Source organism: Podarcis pityusensis (genome assembly GCF_964106645.2).
Source record: "Podarcis pityusensis genome assembly, chromosome: 15".
In the NCBI taxonomy this organism is placed as follows: Eukaryota; Metazoa; Chordata; class Lepidosauria; order Squamata; family Lacertidae; genus Podarcis; species Podarcis pityusensis.
This window is the reverse complement of record NC_138040.1, coordinates 2682060-2700544: the sequence shown is the minus strand read 5'-3', so window position 1 is coordinate 2700544 and position 18485 is coordinate 2682060. Positions and strand designations below refer to the sequence as shown.

General features: G+C 48.7%; 1 protein-coding gene across 1 annotated transcript in view; it reads left to right on the top strand.

Moving 5' to 3' along the window:
* The first annotated feature begins 37 nt into the window (after positions 1–37).
* The window catches only part of ZSWIM7 (zinc finger SWIM-type containing 7), a 73697-nt gene continuing 55249 nt past the window's right edge, over positions 38–18485 (top strand). The window contains exons 1-7 of the mRNA XM_080983264.1: positions 38–111; positions 4293–4545; positions 4944–5051; positions 8101–8122; positions 11710–11812; positions 16071–16175; positions 17653–17838. Coding sequence (XP_080839390.1) covers positions 4976–5051; positions 8101–8122; positions 11710–11812; positions 16071–16175; positions 17653–17772 — 426 coding nt within the window. The 5' untranslated portion in view covers positions 38–111; positions 4293–4545; positions 4944–4975 and the 3' untranslated portion in view covers positions 17773–17838. The remainder of the gene's footprint in view (positions 112–4292; positions 4546–4943; positions 5052–8100; positions 8123–11709; positions 11813–16070; positions 16176–17652; positions 17839–18485) is intronic.

Genomic DNA, 18485 nt, shown 5'->3' with positions numbered 1-18485 from the left:
TCGTCGCTGCCCAGGCACGTGATAAGGGTTTCTTGGTTTCTTGAACGTCATTTCCGGTCTTGTTTATAGACGTATTTTGAGTGAAGAGGTATACTTTCAGCAGCTTCCGGGGTGAGTTTAGAGCTTCCCCCCCTTCAGCTCCCTTACGGGGAAAATCTATCCAAGTCAGCTAAATTTCATAAGTCTGATTTCAGCTTCTGGGGCTGGAAGGGGAAGGAGCGGTATCGAGAAGTTTCTTCTCCATCAAATTGTCTTCTCTCTCTTTTCCGCCGCTCCTCTTTCTAGGCTCCCCTCTACCTTTCGCAGAGTCTGTGGAACTCTTCTCGCTTCCTGATTGGCTGTTAAAGGCCACGTGCCTTGCCTTGATGCCGCGCGCGCTTTTGATTTTCCCGCGTAGTAACTCTTGCCGGGGAATCTGGCGCCACGTGACTGAGCTTGGCCTCTCTGAGCGGCGCGGCGGCGCATGCGCTTTTTGCCCCTGCCGGGAGGGGGGAAATGTCCCCGTTGCCAGGCAACGGTGTGGGTTCAGTCCTGAACTCACTAGCGCCATCTCTCTGTTTTTATACTTAAATCTCATAGTAACCAGTTTCTGAAAGAATCAGGGTTATCAGCAGCTTCCTTTAAAAAAACCCACACAAACCTAAATTTGATGCACACGGGCAACCTTGTTAAATTTAAAAAGATAATAACGGAATAAGCAGTTTAAGGAAATATATGACATACATGTGTGTATGTATGTGTGTGCAATCTCCAACTCCTTGAAAGATTCCATCAGTGGTCTCTTCAAAAAATATTACACATCACTTGGGAAGACAGACGAACTAATACCAGTGTTACTGGAAGAAGCAAAGATCACCAGTGTTGTATTACAGTAATTTAATATTTTTCTGGAAGCCGCTCAGAGTGGCTGGGGATGCCCAGCAAGATGGGCGGGGTATAAATAATAAATTATTATTATTATTATTATTATTATTATTATTCAACATCAACTTTGTTGGACTGGTCATGTTCTGCAGATAGCCGATGATCGTCTTCCAAAGCAACTACTCTATTCCGAACTTAAAAATGGAAAGCGTAATGCTGGTGTTCAACAAAAGAGGTTTAAAGACTGTCTCAAGGCAAATCTTAAAAAATGTAGTATAAACAATGACAACTGGGAAGCACTGGCCTGCGAGCGCTCCAGTTGGAGAACAGCCTTTACCAAAGGTGTCATGGGCTTTGAAGACACTTGAACTCAGGACGCAAGGAAGAAACACGCTAAGAAGGAGGCATGCTTGGCAAATCCACACCGTGATCAACTCCCACCCGGAAACCCATGTCCCCACTGTGGAAGGATGTGTGGATCCAGAATTGGCCTCCACAGTCACCTACGGACTCATTGTTAAAACCGTCTTTATGGAGGACAATCTTACTCTGCTACGAGTGATGGCCAAAGAAGAATAAGAATATATACATATACAAATATATATACCAGTATATACATATATATATTAACATGATTTTAACCCCAATTTCCAACCCCCAAAAAAGTCTCCCAGATGTAAGTAAAAGGACAGATTCAGATTCACATTCTAAAATAAATGAGACAGAATATGACACTAAATTCTAAGTTAACTAATACTTACTGTATGATATTGCATGACCTGAGTTAAAGAGACATATCCTCTGCCCCAATTTCCGTTTGTGTGTGTGTTCTGTTGTGTATGGGGTCTTAGGAGAGAGGTAGTGTCTCTGGCGGGGGATGCCTTGTGCCCCTTCTGGACTCAGGGAACACCCAATCCCTCCATGGAGAGTTGGCATGCAAAAGCCAAACCCCAAATGTTTCTGTTACAGATCCCCACCCTGCGCTCAGACCTCACCTGTGGCTCCTGGAAGCTGCCAACAGGCGACAGTGGCCATTATCCTGGCAAATTGCTTCGGCCAGCCGTTTAAACCAGGTGAGGGTGGAGCCAGTGGGTCTCTCAAACCCTCGGTGAGTGAGGAGCTTCCCTTTCTTAATAATAATATAATAATTTATTATTTATACCCCACCCATCTGGCTGGGTTTCCCCAGCCACTCTGGGCGGCTTCCAACTGAATATTAAAAACAATACAGCGTCAGACATTAAAAACTTCCCTAAAGAGGGCCGCCTTCAGTTGTCTTTTAAAAGTAAAATAGTTGTTTATTGCCTTGCCATCTGCTGGGAGGGCGTTCCACAGGGCAGGCGCCACCACCGAGAAGGCCCTCTGCCTGGTTCCCTGTAAACTCACTTCTTGGAGCGAGGGAAATGCCAGAAGGCACTCGGTGCTGGACCTCAGTATCTTGGCTGGATGATGGGGGTGGAGATGCTCCTTCAGGTATACAGGACCGAGGCCGTTTAGGGCTTTAAAGGTCAGCACCAACACTTTTAATTGTGCTTGGAAACGTACTGGGAAGACAGGATGCGAAGACAGGATCCGGTGGATGGAGCAGACTAGATCAAGCGTGGGTCCAACACTCAATAAGGCATTTTCTGCATGTGCTGTAGAGGGAAGTGAGAGACAGACAGGGCTCATCCACCTGGGAACAAAGCCCACCAAGAAGAACGAAAACTCTGATCCTAAAGCTCCACTGCCTTGCGGGACACCTTTGGGAGAAAACAAGGCTCAGGAGAAAACTCTACACAAATTCAGAGTGAAGTCCCTAAGGCGGTTGGATGGCCCTTTGTATGCCTCCTTCTCACAACAAAAATACAAAACAAGGACACAAAATACATAAAAAAGCAAAAACAAACCAATAATCCCTCTTATGGAACATATCAGGTCCAGTCATTTTTTTATCTTAGGTCTAAAGCCATAAGGGACACAGGTGGCACTGTGGTCTAAACCACAGAGCCTAGGGCTTGCCGATCAGAAGGTCAGCAGTTCGAATCCCCGTGACGGGGTGAGCTCCCGTTGCTCGGTCCCAGCTCCTGCCCACCTAGCAGTTCGAAAGCACGTCAAAGCGCAAGTAGATAAATAGGTACCGGTCCGGCGGGAAGGTAAACAGTGTTTCCGTGCGCTGCTCTGGTTAGCCATGCTGGCCACATGACCCAGAAGCTGTCTGCAGACAAATGCTAGCTCCCTTGGCCAGTAAAGCAAGATGAGTGCCTCAAACCTAGAGCCATTCGCGACTGGACCTAACGGTCAGGGGTCCCTTTACCTTAAAGCCATAAGGACTAGAAATTTGACTGTTTATTATTATTATTTTAATCCATTGAAAAAGAAAAGAAAAAGAGATGTCCCAGTGTAGACTTCCATTATAGAACTGAGACAAAGAAAGAGAAGAATTAAATAAAATTGGAGTTTTGAGTAGGTGCTGATGAATGAATTGAAAATACCAAATTTTGCACTAGCAAAATGTGATAATTTCTACAGTTGATAGTAAACACAACTGCTAAGTTGCAAGTAGTGCTACTTTAAAGCTGCAGATATCAGGTGGTATTGAATGTTTGCCATGCTCCAACTTAAATCCATGTATTTTAAATGGCCTACTTTGAGTATGACTTAGTTAAGTATCACCCATATTATTTTATGATGTTAATACCCCAAGTTTTTATAATGGCAAATGATAGATAGTTATTCTCTGATTTAACACTTTGTAGTTGTGTAATTAACTTTAGACTCTGTTGCTATTCCTATTACTTGCTAGTACTATTTTATTAATGTTATTATTTTTTGTTGTTTCATCATTTTTTGGAACGGGTATATAATATCTCAAGATAAAATTTATATGTTAACAGGCGTCATTTGCTGCATATCTCCAAACATGCATAGGTGACACCCATGTTGCTTTAAGGCAGAGAGCACAACTGTTCCAAAACCTTTCCCAGAGAAATCTGAGGTGAAAATGCTGGGTTGTTGTTGCTGCTGCTGCTGCTTTGCCTGCACCCTCTAAATGCCCATCCCTTTGCTCCATGCACACACACAGGATGGGATCATTCCAGATTTTGGCACGTTTTGCGGCTTTCAAGGATATTACCTCTGTCTCCACTTCGGGCTCCATCTGTCTTTAGCTGACCAGCGAGGAAGAGCGGGTGGGGGGAGCCTTGCGCCAGACCTCTGTCTGTTCATCTCAAATATTTATATCCCTAGAGGTCAGAATCCCAGGATCTCCAACCTTCCCTCCTGCCAGAATTATAGCTCTCTCTTTGCCAAACATGTAATGCATTTAAATAAGCAAGAGCGATCTCTGGGGCAGGAGGAAATTGTCTCTTCTCTCCCCCTCCCACCTTTTCTTTTCAAAGAAGCTTGACAAAATTACACTGACGTTATCTCTCCCTGGCTACCTTCAGATACATCCCAGTTCACTCTCTTCCCTTTCCATCCTGTCTTGAATGGCACCTCTCCACCCCCAGACAGTCAAAAGCATCTGCTTGAGGGGGACTTTGGAAGTGGGGGAAGAGAGAGCGGCCCTCCAGATTTTGCAAGCAGCCCTTTCAAGCCAGCTCCTGGAAGACCCAAAATGGTTGGGAGTCCCAGAGGTAGTGCCATGGATGAAACTGGCAGAATGCCATTCCAACTCTTAAGTTCTGTGGTTCTCCAGAAGTAATTTAGGGTTGTGTCAGCTTATGATTTGACCTCTTTCATCCTAGCCGATCCAATGTGCGGGCAGAGCTGATCCATGGATCCTCACATTCGGGATGGAGAAAGACCTTATGTTATTTTATTTATTTTAGCTTCTTTTTACCCTTCGGGTCCTAGAGGCTCCGAAGTAGAAGGTGACGCTTAGTCAATGTTTGCGGGGTTTCAAATTCCCCCGGCATTATGAAGTTATCTGAGAGGCCTTCGCTTTTAATGAAAAATAAACGAAACAGGAGATTTATTAAGGATAAATAAATAGGACCCTCTCTCTCTCTCCCCCGCCCTCCCCTCTTCTGGGAAATGAAACTCACTTTGTTATCCTTTAATAACAACCTTGTGTGTGTGTTTGTTTTTCCACCCAGAGAAAAAACTGCCCGCCTCATACATTCTCCTGATGGGTGCCACTCTGCCAGCCTTAGCAGAAGAACTGTTGAGAGAGATAGAAAAGGCTTTTTGCGAGACATCTCACGGTAGGTGGAGGAAGGTATTTGCATCATAGAATTATAGAGTTCGAAGGGACTCCCCAGGGACATCTAGTCCACCCGCTGCAATGCTGGAATCACAGCTAAAGAATCCCTGACAGATGGCTATCCAACCTCTGCTTAAAAGTCTCTAAGGAAGGAGAGTTCACCAGCTTTCCAGGTAGTGGTCCGTTCTACTGTTAACGGGCTCTTACTGTCAGAAAGTGCTCCCTGATTTTACTCAGAATCTATTTTCTTGTCCTTTGAATTCATCGGTTCGGGTCCTACCCTCTGGAGCGAAGAAAACAAGATGGCGACATATTCCACATGACAGCCCTTCAGATATTTGAAGATGGCTCTCATGTCACCTCTCAGTCTTCTCTCCTCCAGGCAAAACTTGTTGTTGTTGTTGTTGTTTGTATACCATTGGCTCCCAGTACGTTTTCGAGTACAATTCAGAGTGTTGGTGCTGACCTTTAAAGCCCTAAATGGCCTTGGTCCTGTATCCCTGAAGGAGCGTCTCCACCCCCATCATTCTGCCCGGACACTGAGGTCCAGCGCCGAGGGCCTTCTGGCGGTTCCCTCACTGCGAGAAGCGAGGTTACAGGAAACCAGGCAGAGGGCCTTCTTGGTGGTGGCGCCAGCCCTGTGGAACACCCATCAGATGTCAAAGACATAAACAACTACCTGACATTTAGAAGACATCTGAAGACATCACAGTTTTTAATGTGTGACATTTTAATGTATTTTTAATCTTTGTTGGAAGCCACCCAGAGTGGCTGGGGAGACCCAGCCAGATGGGCAGGGTACAAATAAATTATTATTATTATTATTATTAGTAGTAGTAGTAGTAGTAGTAGTAGTAGTATACCCCCCTTCATCTGAAAAACACAAAATACAAAACAAAAACAAAAACCCAAGAACAAAACAAACCAATTGCTCCCTCTTCCCACAAACACATTTAGAAGGATTTAGGATGTTAATCAGCCAAAGGCCTGGTTGAAGAAGAATGTTTTCGCCTGACACCTAATGGTGTATAATGAAGGCACCAGGTGAGCCTCCCTGGGGAGAGCATTCCACAAACGGGGAGCCACCACGTTCTCGTGTTGCCCCCCTCCAGACGTCTCGTGGAGGAGGATGCACGTGAAGAAGGGCCTCAGAAGATGATCTCAGGATCTGGGGCTGTTCAAAAGGAGAGAGGCGGTCCTTGAGGGATTGCAAGTCCTGAGCCATTTAAAGCTTTATAGGTCAAAACCAGCACTTTGAATTGGGCCCAGAAACCAACTGGCAGCCACTGCAGTCAGGCCAGGAGCGGTGTAATATGTTCAAACCATCTTGCCCGATTGCTAAATTCTGCACCAGCTGAAGTTTCCGAACCGTCTTCAGAGGCTGCCGTATGCATAATGCATTGCAGTCATCTAGCCTAGAGGTTACCAGAGCATAGGCAACAGAGGTTAGGCTGTCCCTGTCCAAATAGGGGTGCCGCTGAGCCACCAGCTGAAGCTGCTGGGACAGTCCACGCCACAGAGCCTCAAGCAACAGCAAAGGACCCAGAAGTATCCCCAAGCAACGTACCACTCCTTCAGAGTGTAGCCCAGGGGTCGGCAAGGCTTACCTGGCCAGATCACTCCGGCGAAGATCCTCTGTAGGCCGGACCGGTGCAGTGCGATGCCAGATATCACATATGCGCATGTCTGTGGCACCATAAATTCCTTCTGCGCATGCCCAGATGCCAAAAATCACTTCTGTGCAGAAGCAATTTTTGGCTTCTGGGCATGCTCAGAAGCCATTTCCGGCACCACGGACATGCCCAGATTTCCGGTGTCTGGGCATGTGCAGAAGCAATTTCCAGAGCCGTGGAAGAGAGCCGCCGCACTGTGCCAGTTTAGCGCAGTGCGCAGGGACTCGCCAAGTAGGTGGCTCGATTTGGGGGTGGCTCGTGGGCCGGTTAAGCCGCCTTTGTGGTCTGCTTCTGGCCCATGGGCCTTAGGTTGCCTTCTCCTGGTATAGCCCCATCAAGAGCAGGCAAGCTCCCATCCCTCTGCCTTATCTGGATGGAGCTTCCGTTTGTGGGCTGCCATCGCCTCTCCCACCCCTCCTCACCAGCAGAGAGTGCCACAGCCCTGCCAACCATGTGGATATTCTAAGCAGCGGCACAGATCAGGCTTGAGCCAGAATCCTCCCCGCTCCCCCCGCAGCCTTGGCCGGTTGTCGAGACAGGCGTGGAAGTATTATTGTCCTCTGCATGCCAGATTAGGGAGCTATTTCGATAACCCACACAGAACGATTGCCCCCCACCCCCAATATCTAGAGTTTCTCTTAATCCTCCGTGGTGCCTGCCGAGCCAGAGAGCCTGTTTAATGACGTTTATATTTGGGCTTGGGCTGAAACCCAAACCCCATTCCTGCTAGGACTAGTGGTGCCTGCCACCCCCAATGGTTTGCCTTGCTCCGGGAGTGCAATATGGTTTGCACAGAAACCTCTGCTGAAGTGGAGTAGAATGCAAACAGCTTTGTGCTGCCTGGAGCAAGGCGTGCGCCAGGAAAGCAAAGAATGGGGCAGGCGGGCGCGGTTTATTGGGAACAGCCTTGTGAGCCTAATTGAGACTCTTCCTTCTGGCTCCTTCCCGTGGGCCAGAGGTTCTACACCCCTGATCTAAAAACGTGTGGCACAAGAGGAAAAAGGAACCGGAGGGATGAGGGGAAAGCAAGCGCAAGCATTGGGAGGAAGTACAGAATCCAATTATTAATAACAGATCTCATCAGGGATCCCGACCTAGTTTTCAGTAATGGAAACTCAGCTTGTGTTGTTGTTTTTTTTTGCACCAAAATCCACTCCTGGTTCCCCTCTGGCTACCCCAACCTTCTTCATTTTAGCAGCCTTGATTTAGGAAGGTGGGTAAAACTTCGTTGCTGTGGCTGTTGTTAAACAACCAGCCAGAAGCTTTTGCAGATCTGCGCAGAGATTTTATAAGAGTTCCTAATTGACATTCTGCGCCCTTCCCAGTACCTTGCTGTGGGCCAAAATTAACGCTGCTTTTTCTCCTTCTTTTTTCCAGTTCCCGATGACCTCCTCCTGGCGTGAGTAGTTGCTAAGGGGCCTTCATTTGTGGCCCTAACATAACGTAAACAGTTAAAAATGCTTAACGTTCACACAGCAAAACAATGTATACAGGAAGGAGCTTGCATAAAATGACATGCATCCATGAAAATCATATACAAAATGCAAGATCTGGGATGTTGCAATGGTAGGTTTTGTTTACAAGGGTAAATGAAACATTGCAAATAAGAATTTTAAAATAAAATATATAAATGCTTGCAACAGGGGACATTGCTTGCAAAAATGTTTGTATCAGGATGAACTCACATCAATATGCTGTTGAATTTTCTTTAAAAAGGAAAAAAAAACAATTGCAGAAATGGGTAGAACTGAACTGAGTCAGGGGTGGGGGAGAGACAGAAATTGAGAGAAATCAAAATTGACCTATCCCTAGTTCTGGGTGCTCCTTGCAACTAATGTTGAACAATGTTATTTCCCTGGGAGGTTCTGCTTGCCACTTTATGTATTCATTTACAGCATTTGTACCCTATACGCCAGCCAAAAAAGGATCCTGGTGACTTACAAGCAATCCGTTCAAACAATCCCTGCCTGTAGGTTTACAATATGAAAGAACACGGCACACGAGGGAAGAGGAATAAATCAAACTCAGGCACCAGATATTAAGCAGTTGTTCTTACCAGCTGGCAAAGTTCAGGGGTAGGAGATGGAGCAGGGTTTTTGGCAAAGCTTGTGGGTTATGCCAGGATCTCTGCCATCACATTTTGCTACACGAGTTTTTACACTTGAGTGCATCTTATTGTCTTGGTTTGTTTACCTATTCCATTTATGTCCCTCCAAGGACAGCAAGCTGGTGTTCTGTTTTTCTCCTACCTACTGTTTTATCCTCACAACCACCTTTTGAGGTAGGCTAGGCTGAGAGGCTGTGACTGGCCCATGTTCACCCAGTGAGAGCTTCACAGCCAATTGGAGATTTCAACCCCAGTTTTCTAGGTTCACTTTTAACCGCTACACAACACTGGCTTTCAATACCCCACAGTTTTTTGCCTCGTCCACTTGGGTTGCTAGCCATTTCTGAAACAACAGTAATAAATAAGTTTCTAGCCCTCATTAGGGAAACACCCACTGAAAATATGTGAGCTGTTTTCTCCTTTAAGGCTTCAAAAGAAGGACTTAGTCTGGAAAGGGGAAGGTTAAGGAAATGGGAGGAATCAGCTCGGTAATAATTTTGAGAGAGGAGAGCAATGTTCCACGAAAAGGAGAACCTCCATCACTTATTTGGGCTGTTTCTGCTCTCTTCCCCATTCTTCCCTCTGGATTTTCTTCCGCCAGCTGTTCCATTCTTGAGTTGTCACCAGCTTCCTGCTTGTGCAAAGACAGAACAACTTTTTTTTTTAAAGGAATGGCATTTATAAAAGGGGCTTGGATTCTGAGTTTGGAGACAGACATCCTTGTGGGCCTCCAGAGATCCTTGACCACCCTCTCTTCCCGAGTCCTGATCCTGCACCCGGCTGCACTCTTTCATATATGCTTGCATTTCTGACTCTCCGATTCACGGCATTAAGCGCAAGTCCATCTGCCAGCCATTCCGTGACGTAGAGATTAGGGTCAACAGTGCTGTGCAGCCTTTAAAATCCCTTGAGTTCTGTCCCGGGCTATCAGGCGGAATTAGATCTGCTCTTCCCAGAATAGAAAGCCCGTCTTTCTGATACTGTTTTCAAACTGGGCCCTTCAGCCGAAAGCTGCCTCCTACCGTTTTAAAAGTTTGCAACTGCAGTCGGTACGGCATCAAGGCAAAACTCCACGTTGTACACCAAGCCACCTTTGGTACATCACATCCTCATGCCCCCAGAACCCAAGCCGGGAGGATGTCCTCGCCTAAAATAACAGCTAAAACCTCCCTAGTCTGTCAGACAGTGGGTTACGTCCTCCTGCTAGTCACACAGCCTCTCCTGACGTTGGTTGTGGTAACTGTGTCATCACTGGATTAAGGCTTCTTGGGGAGGGCATTAAATCATCGCATCGCGCTCTCGGGATTTGCAGGGATGTTGTTCCTCGGTTTGGCAGGTGCTTGCTCAGCCCCGCGAAATGATTTCTGCCAGAGTCCCCAAACCTGCAAACTTCATTTGACAGCCGCACTGTGTAAAAGGATTTGTCGGTTCGGAAGAAAACCACCTCACCTTTTTTTTTGCAAGCTTCCCTTCCTGGTCATCGCTCACCACAGGTGACCAGGAAATTTGGCTGTGTTAATAGATTGCTGTTGGGGTTCTTTTCAGTAATGTATTAACAGCACAAAGGTAAAGGTAAAGGTACCCCTGCCCGTACGGGCCAGTCGTGTCCGACTCTAGGGTTGTGCGCCCATCTCACTTAAGAGGCCGGGGGCCAGCGCTGTCCGGAGACACTTCCGGGTCACGTGGCCAGCATGACGAAGCTGCTCTGGCGAGCCAGCACCAGCGCAGCACACGGAAACGCCGTTTACTTTCCCGCTATAAAGCGGTACCTATTTATCTACTTGCACTTGGGAGTGCTTTCGAACTGCTAGGTGGGCAGGAGCTGGGACCGAAAGACGGGAGCTCACCCCGCCGCGGGGATTCGAACCGCCGACCATGCGATCGGCAAGTCCTAGGCACTGAGGTTTTACCCACAGCGCCACCCGCGTCCCATAACAGCACAAAACCTACTCACAAAAATCAGACAGGAGAACATCTGAATTCAGCGGGGCTCAAGTACGTTTTGGATTGCGGCTCAGGGATGCTATCCAACCAACCTGTTCCACTGGTACAAGGATTTACACTTGCACAGTGGAATTTCCCCCTCCCCTCATGCATGCCCGGTGCCCCCCCCCAAGTATCTGCTCTGGAGGGTTGGGGGAACCCCTGGAACAGTTTTAGGGCATGGAGTGAAGGAGACCATTAGTCCTGATGCAGATGGGATGAATTACTTAGCACTACTCTGGCCAAAACCCTAAACATCATTAATAAGGTGTCTTGAAATCCAAAAGGTGTTTAAAACTGCATGCCAGTTTGGCTGGGCAGTGTGGTGTAGTGGCTGGAGCCAGGCTGAGGAACTGGTGGCTTCATGACGCTTTAGCTGGATTCCCAGCTCCTCTTAGGGGCGATGGCAGTTGCGGTCCAGCAACATCTCGAGGTGTGCAGGTGCCTCAGGCCTGGGCTAGAAGTATCTGAGCGGGACCAAAGGGAGCTGGGTTTGACTCCCTCCTGGGTGACTTCGGGCCACTTCCTTTCTCTCAGCCACCTGTTGTGGGGAAGGGTGAAATGCAAAAAAAGTGGGATAGCTCAGTTGGTAAGAGCACGAGCCTCTTAATCTCAGGGTCCTGGGTTCGAGCCCCACATCGGACAAAATATTCCTGCACTGCAGGGGTTGGACTAGATGACCCTCAGGGTCCCTTCCAACTCCGCAGTCCTAGGATTCTCTGATTTAAATATCCAAGAGGATTAAACCTTAAACAGGACCTCTCTGTTTCAAACCCATTCAGCTTTATAGTGTAGATCTGAGACCTTCTCTAAAAACACCGCCCCAGAGCATTTGGGCAACGGGGGCAGAACTCGGCGGTTAGAAGCTTAACCCGGCACCTTTTCCATCTTCCCAGGCTGAAGTTCATCTTTGGTGCTTCTGCCGTCCCTGCTCTGGACTTAGTGGACCGCCAATCAGTCACACGGATCACATCTCCCAGCGGAAGGCAGGTCTACCAGGTACGACCCCCAAAGGTCTTGTCTTCCAGGCAGCGGGTGTGCAGTGTGGACTGAGGCTGGCGTGGGCATTGGCTTCCTGAAACCCTGGTGGCACTGAAATACCCCCCTTAGCAAGCATTAGAAGGACTCAGGGACAGAAGCATTGCTTTGCATGCAGAAGGTCTCCCAGCTTCAGTCCCCAGCATCTCTGGGTATGTCTGGCAATACTAAGCTAGGTGGGCTCTGCTTAAGGCAGCTTCCTTTGCCCCTTCTGATAAGAGCCAGGGGTGCCTTTGCCAACTGGTGCCCTCCAGATGTTCTGGATCACAGCTCTCGGCAGCCCTGGCTGGATTAAAACGTTTGCATCCGTTGATAACAGGATCCCAGGGCAATGTTGTGAGAAGGACGATGAGGAACCAGGAAGGAGCGACAGTCGGGGTGGGAGAGATCTCGCAGTTAATACACCCGGAGTCTGCCCAGCGAACAGTCTGCGTTCAAAGACAGCCGCTGTCTCTGGTGTCTTAGGGAAGAAATAATAATTGAAAAGCTCACTTCTTAAACTGGCAGACAGGGTCCCTCCCGGTCAAGTAAGCCAAGATGAGCTGTCTGCTGCTGCTTCCTTCTAGAAAGCAGCCTCAGGCCTCTGAAGAACCACGGCCGGACAGCTCCTTTGCTCCCTGTTCACTTAAAACATGGTTAGGCAAACTAAGGGCCGGGGGCCGGATCCGGCCCAGTTGCCTTCTAAATCCGGCCTGCAGGCGGTCCAGGAATCAGTGTATTTTTACATGAGTAGAATGTGTCCTTTTATTTAAAATACATCACTGGGTTATTTGTGGGGCATAGGAATTCGTTCTCCCCCCTCCCCTCCAAAAAAATATAGTCTGGCCCCCCACAAGGTCTGAGGGACAGTGGACTGGCCCCCTGCTGAAAAAGTTTGCTGAGCCCTGGCTTAAAAGATTCCTTATGCACGATGTCCCAGGAAACGTAGTTGTGAAAAAGCAGATTAAATAATTGCGATTGTTTAAATACATAAGAAGCATCCCAAATGGAACCAAACAGTATAAATTCAGCTGAGAGGTGGGCCCCACAAAACAAAGTATCTTAGCTCTTAAAAAAGGGGTGGGGTGGGGTTTAACACGCAGGAACTAAAACAAAACATAGTAAAATAATAAATAAATACAAAGAAAGGTCAACACAATACCCCACTAAAAAATAAGGTGTGAGCATTCAGTACAATGATGAAAAACTGTCCATCATTTAGAAGTATTGCGCTTCATACTGGCTGTGACATAAATGAATGGAAAATTGTGGAAGGTATCTTAGCTCTCAAAGGCCAAGTAGAGAGTTGGGTCTTCAGCAGAAGCTGTGTGTTAAAGATGCCAAACGCAGCTCTCTGGGGAGGCAGAAGAATCTGGGGCTGCAGCAGGCAAGGCCCTCTCCTAGGTCCTATTTCCCCAGATCGCCACCATGACTAGCACAGACATTGATTGCCTTCCCCTCATGAATTTTTCTAATCCTCTCATAAAAAGCCATACATATGCCCTGCGGAGGCCCTTACGGTCTTCAAACAAAAACATCTTGGAGGTCCTGGGCCACAGGGAGGTTAGGCTGGCCTCAACCAGAGCCAGGGCCTTTTTGGCTGTGGCCCCGATCTGGTGGAACGCTCTATCACAAGAGACTAGGGCCCTGCATTACTTGACATCTTTCCACAGGGCCTGCAAGACAGCGCTGTTCCGCCTGGGCTTTGGTTTGGACTCAGTCTGACCCTTATGCTTTCCCTCCCCTTATGGTCTTGATTTATCAGCTACTTTTAAAATGAGGCTGCATTTTAAATTGGTTCCCCCTCCCCATTATGTTTTTACTGTGATTTTATTGGTGTTAGACACCCTGAGCCCAGCTCTGGCTGGGGAGGGCGGGGTATAAATAAAATTTATTATTATTATTATTATTACATGTTGACGGCCATCATTGCCTCCTGCGGAAGAGAGTTCCGCAGTTGGCCATTCTGCGCTGTGTCCTGCTGAAGTCCTTTCTTTTCTCTGTTTGGATCTTCCACCATTCCGCTTCCTTGGGGGCCCCATGGCGTTCTGGTCTTACAAAACAGTTGGGCTCTTCTATGCCCTCTGTGGTAATGGGAAACCAAAGCTGCTGAGGGGTTGCAGTGTGAGATAACTGGGTCTTTGCTGGAGAGTAGATGCTTCATCTTCCAGTGCCACCCCGCCCCCCCCCCCCCAGCTTCTCTGATCTGTTTGTTTGCTCCTGCTAATTTACGTCCTCTTTTTTTAATTTTTTTAAGGAAAAGATAACTTTCATCTCAATTACCTATTATTTCTGTGGCAGCCTGCCCCCAGAGCAGTAAATAAGTGGATTAGGCCTGCCAGGCTGAAATATCGTCTGGGGCTCCTCCCGAGCCCTTGGACCAAAACAGGAGCCAGATTAGCTGCGTGACGGATGACACCCGGAGCTGGAGCAGTTGTGTCTGTTGGTCACATGCCAGTTTTGCATCCCTTCTCCGTCCGCCCCTGGCTTGGATGAGTAGGCGGCTCAGCGCTCTCTTCCTCTGCCGCAGCGGCTCCTAACCCTACGTGCGAGGTGGACCCGCAGCAGAACTGGAGCGGATGCGTCTGTTGGTCACACGCCAGGCTTTTCCTCAGGCACTTTGGTGGGGCTGAATAGCAATCCCTCCCCCCAAAAGAGAGAGAGAGAACCCTCTCATTGTGGCCAATCTGGAGTCAATTCAGGACAGCTCGGCTCGGAAGTATGTTCCTCTGGCTCGCTTTGGTACCTCAGGACATTGGCACTTCAGGCCAAGACCTGATGGCCCGACACTCCGGAACCAGGCCATCTTAACACACGCCTCCCCATGGGATGCTCTGACTGCCTCAGGGAAGACTGGCAGACCCTCCCACCCCCTCAAAGGAACACGAGGAGAAAAGAAAATATTAGCATCTTCCTTTTTCCACCCCCCCAGAAAAAACCCGTACAAAAACCAAGCCGAGAGGCCTGGGCCCCAGAGACTTGATCTTTCAAATTCCAAACAGTTAGAGCCGCTTCACGAGACGTCCGTTCTTTTTTTGTTTCCGGTACCGGAGTCTTCTTTTGAAAATAATGATTTTCTAAAAATTCACTCGTGCCGTTGGCGTCTGAGGAAGGATACTACCGGGTGCTGTGGGAAGCATGCTTGCCCGTGGGTTCTCTTTTTTTTCATTATGGCATTCAATAGCTCACCCTTCCTTCCTTAGGGAGAGTGGATAGAGAGAACTTTTGGACTACAATTCCCATCATCCACAAAGCTGTGGCTGATGGGTGTTGTAGTCCAAAACAACCCAGAGGGTTGAACGTGTGGACATCCAGGGAAACTGAATTTTGGAAGGCTCAGGACAGATAAAAGAAAGCGCTTCTTCCTGCAGCCCAGAGTTAAACTATGGAACTCCCTCCCACTGGACGCAGCAATGGCCACCAATTGGATGGTTTTAAAAGAGGATTAGACAAATTCATGGAGGAAGAGAGGGCTATGGATCGCTCCTAGCCAGGATGACTCTGCTCTCCCTCCATGTCTGGGGGCAGCGATGCTTCTGAACCCCCGTCACTGGAAACTGCAGGAGGCGAGAGCTGCTCTTGTGCTCAGGCCCTGCTTGCTGGTTTCCCATGTTGTTAGCTCTTCTTTTATGTTTTTAGCTGTTTTTTATCTTTATCTGTAAGCTGCCTTGAGTCCCTGTCAGGGGTAAAACTGGGGTATAAATAAATAAAATTGTTGTCGAGGATGATGTTATGCTCCAGGAGTTGAGGGTCCCCTCGAATGAGACCGTTTTCATGACGACCCTGTGGGGCAGGCTGGGCTGGGAGCAAGCGACTGGCCCAAAGGCTTCACTGTGGTGTAGTGGTTAAGAGCGGTAGTCTCGTAATCTGGGGAACCGGGTTCGCGTCTCCGCTCCTCCACATGCAGCTGCTGGGTGACCTTGGGCCAGTCACACTTCTCTGAAGTCTCTCAGCCCCACTCAGCTCACAGAGGGTTTGTTGTGGGGGAGGAAGGGAAAGGAGAATGTTAGCCGCTTTGAGACTCCTGAAGGGTAGTGATAAAGCGGGATATCAAATCCAAACTCCTCTTCTTCTTCTTCACTGGTCAAGGGTGGCGGATCTGAGCCTAGGTCTGACACAGACTCCTCTATTTCTAACTCCCCAGCCCACCTCAATCCTTCAGGCTTTCATATAACCCACATTAGATACGGCTCTCCTTTTGTGTGTGTTACAAATAATATGTTTTCCCTCCTGCCCACAGGTGGTTGGAAGCTCAGGCAAACACTACACTTGTTACGCCTCCTGCCACTTTTGCTCTTGCCCGGCCTTCATGTTTTCTGTCCTCCGGAAGGGCGACAGTCTTGTGGTGAGTCTGACCGGCAAGGAGGAATGTCAGGGTAAGAGGCTCTGCGATGGCAAGACAGGTAGAGCGGGACGGAGAATCCTAGCAGTGAGGCTGCTCTCGTGCAGCCCACTCCAACCTGGAGCTCTCTGAGTTGTTTTGGACTACAACTCCCATCAGCCACAGCTTTGTGGATGATGGGAATTGTAGTCCAAAACTATCACCAGCCCCCAGATTGTACGGCCGCTTGGATGAAGGGAGTTGTCGCCCAACAGCATATTGAGAGTCGCTTCCTTTTTCTCATTGTTCCGCTCAACTTCTGCAAAGGAGGAATTATTGAGCTCAAAAGACTAGTAGTGAGGGAACGTGGCTCAGTGGGCAGCATCCGTGTTTTCCTATGCAAAGCCTGCCAAGTTCAATCTCCTGGCAGCTCCTATTAAAAAGGGATTGTGTTGCAAGGGGCATAGGGAAGACCTCGCCTCAGAAAGGGAAATTGCAGAGCTAGGAAGGGGCAGCAGAGATGATCAAGGGACTGGAACAACTCTCCTGTGGAGGAAAGGCTATAATGTTTGGGCCTTTTTCGTTTAGGGGAATAAAGGGAAGGAAGTGGGGAGATACGATAGAGATCGATAGAATTGTGCCTGGCATCAAGAAAGGGGATAGTGTGTCGTTTTTCTCTGTTCCTCATACAGAGAAGCTGAATGTTGGAAGACTCAGGACAGACAAGAGAGTTTCTTCACACAACACAGGGTTAAACTGTGGCTTTGTGGCCACAAGTAGCCACCCATTTGGATGGCTTTAAGAGACGATTTAAGAGAGGGACACGGGTGGCGCTGTGGGTTAAACCACAGAGCCTAGGACTTGCCAATCAGAAGGTCAGCGGTTCAAATCCCCGCGACGGGGTGAGCTCCCGTTGCTCGGTCGCTGCTCCTGCCCACCTAGCAGTTTGAAAGCACGTCAAAGTGCAAGTAGATAAATAGGTACCGCTCCGGCGGGAAGGTAAACGGCGTTTCCGTGCGCTGCTCTGGTTCGTCAGAAGCGGCTTAGTCATGCTGGCCACATGACCCGGAAGCTGTACGGCCAATAAAGCGAGATGAGCGCTGCAACCCCAGAGTCGTCCACGACTGGACCTAATGGTCAGGGGTCCCTTTACTTTTACCTTAAGAGACAATTAGAGAAGCTCATAGAGAATACTGCTAGCTCAGGGGCTGCAAGCCATGCTGGCTGTGCACTGCCGGAAACAGTACGCTGGGAACCATGCATGGAAGAGAGCTGTTGTGCTCCTCTCCTGTGAGGACAGGATGCTGGACAAGATGGGCTTGTGGTGGGGGGGGGGGGAGACTGGTCCAACAGCCAGGGTCTCTTCAAATGTGCCCCCCACCCTGGCCTGAGACTCCCAGCGGCAAACGGAGGCTTGTTTTTCAGCCTGCGTTAGAAAGAATCCTCCCTCTGCTCTGGGCACTTGGCTGCGCTGCTAACCGTTCTCATTCCTCCCTTGCAGTGTAAGCACCTTCTCGCCGTCTACCTCAGCCAGGCGCTCGGGTCCTGCCAGGAGCTGACTGTCCCAGACAAGCAGCTGACCAGACTCTTGTTGCAGGAGGAGGAGGAGGAAGAAAGATGAAGACCTCAGCCTGGGTTTCGAGAGAGAATCCTCTCCTGCTCCTCTACAAACAGCCTCCGAGATTCAGTAAGGGAACAGAGAGCCTGTGGGGCTGTCTGGACACTGCTGGACTCCAACTCCCATCAGCCCTTGCAGTTAGCAGTGGCTGGTGGTAAGGGATGCTGGGCGTTGTGGTCCAAGCAGACCTGCTCTAAGAAGGAAGTAGCAGTGAATACTCCACAGGAGTGATGTCTCCGTTTGGAAGAGGCCTTCCCTCTGGAGAGAAGGGAATCCGGAAGTCCTTAGACTCCAACTCCCATCAGCCCTTGCTGCCAGCAATGGCCAGTGATGTTGGGGGTTTGAATGTGACATTGTCCGAAGGGCCACGGGGTCTCAAGAAAGGGGCAAAGGCCTTAACCCAAACTGGGATCAATGAAAGATTATATCTGTATATCCCCCTGCTCTCGCTGTCCCTCTGGCTTCTGGGGGAAGCAGGTAGACGTCTACCTTGGCCCTCTCATTGCTCCATGCAGAGACTTAGGGTCACATTACAATTTTTGAATATGTGCATGCAGGAAAATGAAAGCTTTTATGTGTGTTGGTGGGGTGTGGAGGGTTTAAATCCTCCCAGGGCCACTAAATGCAAGTCCAGTTCTGTGTTCCCAAGCTGAATGCGTCTACTGAGCTTCTGTGGGGGCACATTTGAATGTAGAACTCCACCTGCGTTCAGCTCC